At 45.0% G+C, this 5,924-nt stretch overlaps 1 protein-coding gene across 2 annotated transcripts in view; it reads left to right on the top strand.

Moving 5' to 3' along the window:
* Positions 1 to 1,937: 1,937 nt before the first annotated feature.
* Positions 1,938 to 5,924, top strand: part of CCDC62 (coiled-coil domain containing 62) — a 44,359-nt gene continuing 40,372 nt past the window's right edge. For both annotated transcript variants that reach the window (XM_063087177.1, XM_063087178.1), the window contains exon 1: positions 1,938 to 2,068. In XM_063087177.1, coding sequence (XP_062943247.1) covers positions 2,033 to 2,068 — 36 coding nt within the window. In that variant the 5' untranslated portion in view covers positions 1,938 to 2,032. The remainder of the gene's footprint in view (positions 2,069 to 5,924) is intronic.

The following is a 5,924-nucleotide window of genomic DNA, read 5'->3' as shown; positions in this document are numbered from 1 at the left end:
CATGTATGAGTCTTTTTCTTTAACCTGAAATTTAAAATGCAACATTGTTTAATCGGATTAAAATGTACTAATAGTGCCAGGATTGACTTTAATTCACACATTCTCACACTGTATTTTTAGCAAGACGGAATCCGAACCTTTAAGCAGCCTTACCTCATATTATGTGTAAGAGATTTACAAAAATTAAGCTGGCAACCTCAAGTGCAAATATGGTTTTAGTATGTAGTATTTTATTCATTTTTAAAAAATAGATGCTGACACTAAGTGATTTGAAATTCGTTTTTGCTTATTACTTAAAAGCCTCAGTAAGTCATCTGTTGCTTAAGATATAATCTGTGTTAATTTTCTCGCTTTAAAAGTTGATAAATTACTATTTTAAAGATGAATACTACTTTTTAAATCCTGTCTTTCTTTGTTATTTACTAAATTCCTTTACTTAGGAAATCAGGTAGGGAATGAGTCCATTCAGGACTTCAGTTTGGATTAAACTGTAAAATCAGATGCAGGGTAATTCTTGTAGCTTTCACTTTTATGCCATTTTTAGAAGGCATTTCTCTTTAAATATATATATATTTTTTGTCTTAAAGAAAACCTGTGGGGTGTACTTAAAATATTGAGATTTTTGATTCGCACCTCATAATCCTTTTACCACATTCATTTATTATTTGCCAACCATAGTCATATAAGATGAGTCTCATTTCTTACTTCTCTCTGTACACACACTTTACAGGGAGTGTTAGGCATGTGCTGATAAACAATAGCACTTTAGGGCTTCCTACCAAATCTTAACACTAGTGAAATCTGAAAAGCATGTGAATTAAAATGTTCCTCAATTTGAAAATTGACATTCAACCCACATTCCTCTACATCTTTCTCCACCACCAAGACTTATTGCATAGTCATCTACTGATAGACTGTTTTTAACAACTAGTCAGAATTTGCTTTCTTGATTTTAAATTCTAAGGCATTGTCTTGTTGGTTCTCCTCAAAATGCACCTGTCCTAAGGAGGCAAATGTCACTCAAATCAGTAGAGCTTCAAAGCAAGAAATCTTAATTTGGTTTTTCTATTTTTAGATTGTCTTTTATGAACACAAGGGCCTGTTTTGTTAATCCATTCAAACAAAAGGTAAAGTTGAAATACTGTAAGACTTTGGTAAATTGTCTTGCCAGTAATGCCTTCTAATGGTTTAGCATCAGGGGGTGAGCGACCGGGGTTAAATGTGATAAGCATCTTTTCAAAGTCAGTTTTTACGTGACGTCTAAGGAAGAGTAAAAGGGGAACGAAGAGGTGTCTGGAGCAACACATGAAAAAGCTAAGACAACTCAGAATATGGTAAATTTTGTCATGACAAAGTGCCACAGTTCTAATTGCTATTCAGGAGCAATAATAATTTTTTTTTTTTTCTCTTTTCACCAGTGATTCTTGGTTTAGAGCATTCTGCTAGGGTGGTCTGCAACTACTAACCACCAGAGCCGGGCGTCTGCCTCCACTCATTCGAGTGCCAGGTCCTGTTCGCAGTGTCAGGTTTACACAGGAGCGAACAAGACTGAGCTCACAGTTTAGTTGGGGAAGATGGAAAATAAGCGAGCAACTCAAATGTCATAAAACCAACCAGGGTGGTGGGGACACAGCCTTTAATCTACTGCATCATTCACTGGGTAATGGCAAAGAACCGGTTCTTCGAGGGCCCTGTGGCGCTGAAGCCCTCAAAGGCGGACTTTGCATTCTCAAGCCGAACCACTCGGGAGCCCGCAGTCCCGGAGTCAGAAGCACAGAACCGGAGAAGCGAGAACCAGTCGCGGCAGCGGGGCGCGCGGCCGCCAAGTGCCGCGAGAGCAGGGGGCCCCTCCGCGACGCCGTCGGCGGCGAGCGGCGCGTTCGCGCGGGGCGGGCGGTTTGGGCCGGCGTGCTTGGCGAGGCGGGCGCGCGGGGCTGCGGGCTCGCCCCCGCCGCTGCGGGCAGGCGCGCCTATGGCGTTTCGGAGGTGACGCGGCCCACACCGACTTTCTCCCGGGGCGGAGGAAACACCTATGAACCCTACGGCGACCTTCCTCGCCGGGCGCCAGGTGAGCGGCCGCCGCCCCGGCGCTGCCCCGCCCGCCCGCCGTTTCCTGCGGGCGCGTCTGGGTGCGAGTAGACGGCGGACCTCGGGCAGAAACAGTGCGCGCTGGCCTCAGCCTCGGTGGCCTTTAAGAAATGGTTTCTGCTTAAAACTTAAAACAGTACACAGAACATAGAGTAAGAACGACGTCACATCAGTGTCCTTAACCTGGTAAAAACCTGTTCAGCTCAGGCCCAAAGATGAGCCGTGACTACTAGCTGCTCACTGTTAACGATGACAACTGGCATTTATACAAAGAGCTGCTTTTCTATTCACCACCTCGCTTGATGTCCTTAGTTTACTTACCCCGGAGAGTGGAAGAGCACTCTTACAACTCTGTCTTGCCAAAACGTCTTGAACGTGCACTTGTCCACGGTTTGCATCTATTGCTAGTGATAGGATGAACGCTTTTTGTGTACTTGGCTTATTGCCTGTTTTCCTGCGCTAGAATTTATTCTCCTTACCTGGGGTGCTCATAGATGTATCCCGAGCCACTGGCGCTCAGTAAATATTTTATGAATGAGTGGGTGAGTGAGTGAATCAGTGAATGAATGAGTGGCTAACCAAAGACTGCAATTCAAGTCTTGTGAGTTGGAATCCCTTGACTCCAAATTCCATTTTCTGTGTTAAGTTACTTGTAACTGTAATTCATACATCATTCCTGTCTATTATTATTATTATTATTTTATTTTTATTTTTTGGTGGCTGGCCAGTAGGAGTATCCAAACCCTTGACCTTGGTATTACAAGGCCAAGTTCTAACCAGCTAAACTAACCAGCTAGCCGTCTATTTACTTTTAAATCTTATTTTTCGAAAAGCAGTAATTATGTACATGGGCCGCTGATGAACTTTTAACCACTGTCTTGAAGATAGAACTCTTAAAGTAACCCTATTAGTTCTTTATTGCATAGACGAGGACAGTACCATAATTTGAAATGTGGTTTACAGTCTTAATAATAGCTAATGTTCAAGGGTTTGGATCCCTGCACCAACTAGCCACTAAAAAAAAGAAAAAAAAAGAAAGCTAATGTTTGTTGAGTGCTTACTATGTGCCTCTCACTGTGCTAAATTCTTTACAGAGCTTCTTTTGCTCAATCCAGGCAACTCTAAGAAGTTAAAATGCTGTTATTACCATTTTACAGGTGAGGAAGCTAAGGTTTAGAGAAGTAACTTGCCTAAGATTATTTTGCCATCAAGTTGCTGATTCTGGATTCACTCTTTGTCAGACCAACTTCAGTGCACAAGATATTAAAATGATTTGTTCTTAAAAGAAATTATTATAGATAATACTGTTAGGTATGAAAATGGCATTATGGTTATATAAGAAATATTAATTTTTAGAGATGCATACTGAAGTATGTAAGGGTGAAATGACATTTTGTATCAATAACAAAAAGGAAAATTGAGACAGATGTAGCAAAATCTTTTTTTAAATTTTATTAATATTTTTACATTCTATGAGGTTGTTGTAGAGCAGTTGGGAGGGAGAGGGAGAGGGGAAAGGAGAAGGAAATGGGATGGAAGAAGGAGAAAGGAGGAGGGATGGGATTGAGGCCTGTGGCACCCTGCTCATTCCCACAGGGGAGACCGGTGGGCTTCCAGTGGTGGCTTGGTTATTGCCGGGCTGGGGGCAGATGTCAAGGGGGTGTGGCAGTAGCCCTTGCCCCCCACTGTCCCAGCTCAGGCCCTTCTTGCTGAGGCTTGCTGGTCATCACTGGGCTGATTGAGCATGAGGAGGGATATGATCGAGACCCTCAGCCCCCCACTGCCCCATCTCGGGAGAGCCCAGGGCGCCTCCTGTGGTGGCTTGGTGGTTGTCGCTGGGGTGGTTGCATTTGTCCAGGGGGGAGGGGTGTGTGTGGCCAAGGTCCCCATCCTTGGGACTGGTTGCGGGTGTCAGGGGGCATGGCTGAGGCCCCTGGCCCCTCTCCCTTTCTGGTTTGGTAGCTCAGGGAACTTCCGGTCCTTCTAGGTGTTAATAGGTGTTCTTCGGTGAAATGAGACTTTTACTAGTTAATATCAAACTTTGTCTCTGGTTGTGGGTACTTTGTTTTTTCTTTCAGTTCTGTGTTGGATTATTTTCGCTTCCCACCACTCAAACTCTGTGCTGGAACTAATTTGTTGTCCTTTGCTTACTTCTTTTTTTTTTTTTTTCTTTAAAAGATGACCGGTAAGGGGATCTTTACCCTTGACTTGGTGTTGTCAGCACCACGCTCACCCAGTGAGCAAACCGGCCATCCCTATATAGGATCCGAACCCGCGGCCTCGGCGCTCCCAGCGCCACACTCTCCCGAGTGAGCCACGGGCTCGGCCCCCTTTGCTTACTTCTAAAATGGGGGAACTTCCTGTGGGGACCAGCACTTGAGCTCTGTGTGTGGTTGGGCTAAGTTACTACTTTGCTGCGGATTCCCTAGGGAAGGCTTTTTGTGCAACTCAGGTTTTAATAGTTGACTTTATAGGTACTTCTGGATCTGGTGAAATCTGATGCGCCTGGGTTGCATAGAAACACTGGTCTGGGCCTGAGTCTTTTCATCAAACTGCAACCCTTGAAATTCTGTATTCCTGACCAGTCTCCTCTGAGTGGTGCTGCACTGATTGGGGGGCAGATCAGCTGTCCTTGCTGTGCCCCAGTGTTGCTCCAGTGGGCCTGTCTCCCCCACCCCTGTGCTCCAAAGACTTCCCATGGGACAGGCTGTGCTCCGGTCCCTTGCAATGACTCACTGGCTTCTGAGTGGCTCCCTTTTTCAGTTGTTGTGGCTCCTCAGTCCTATGTGGGTCCGTGGGAACCCTGTTGGTGTTACTGCTGGCCTGGGGGCCACCAAGGCCCTCCTCTCCCCTGCTGCCTCCAAACAACTTCATCCAAAGGGCACAGCTGCGGCTTTTGCCGGTTCCTGCTCCGTGTGCTCAGCAGCTCCAGCTTCACAGCAGCTGTGGCATGAAATGGTTGGAGCAGTTTTTTCTTTCTCTCATCATGGCTTCTCCCACCTTCATGCCCTCCGTAGGTCTCTCCTCCTCTTCCCCTGAGCTCTAGCGGCCCCAACTTGGCTGTTGTTGCTTTATAGTAGTTGTAAATTGGTTGATTTGTGGGAGAGAGTGATGCTGGGGACCATCTATTCCACCGTCTTGACCGGAAGCCGCAAAATCTTGATAATGGTAGCACCTGGGAACTCGGTATATGAGATCTTATTGTACTATTTTTTGTGTATATGTGAAAAATTTCCCTACAAAGTTTGTTTTTAAATTGGTGTGTTGAGTTTGGACCAGTCACAATGATAAATTGTCCTTGATACTTGGTAGATGGAGCGTCTATAGATGGGCAAGATGTTGTAGTAAATATTTAACACTGTAGGACTTAATTCTTTTTTTTTTTTTTTTTTTCTTTTTTCGTGACCGGCACTCAGCCAGTGAGTGCACCGGCCATTCCTATATAGGATCCGAACCCGCGGCCGCTGGGAGCGTTGCCGCGCTCCCAGCGCAGCACCCTCCCGAGTGCGCCACAGGCTCGGCCCCTTAATTCTCTTTTTATACACTAAAGTTTCGATTCGTTAGTAAGACTTATTTACATTTAAACAGTAATTCTTTTATGTTTACCTTCATTTGGTTATTCCAAAATTTCTGGGGCAAGGTAGGGGATGATATTGTCAACCAGCGCAAGGAAAGAACTGACAGCAAAGGATTTTTGCAGAAGTCAGTTTATTTGTGGTTAGCTAGTGGAGGTTTTAGTGACAATCCCACTTTTTTTCCTTTGATTCAGTCCCACTTTGTAAGAATGGTGTGTGTGGTATGACAGAAGACTGATAGAGAGGCAGAGTGCATGGTAG

Source organism: Cynocephalus volans, chromosome 2 (genome assembly GCF_027409185.1).
Source record: "Cynocephalus volans isolate mCynVol1 chromosome 2, mCynVol1.pri, whole genome shotgun sequence".
NCBI lineage: Eukaryota > Metazoa > Chordata > Mammalia > Dermoptera > Cynocephalidae > Cynocephalus > Cynocephalus volans.
Note: the sequence above shows the minus strand (reverse complement) of the source record. Positions and strands in the feature narration are given on the sequence as shown.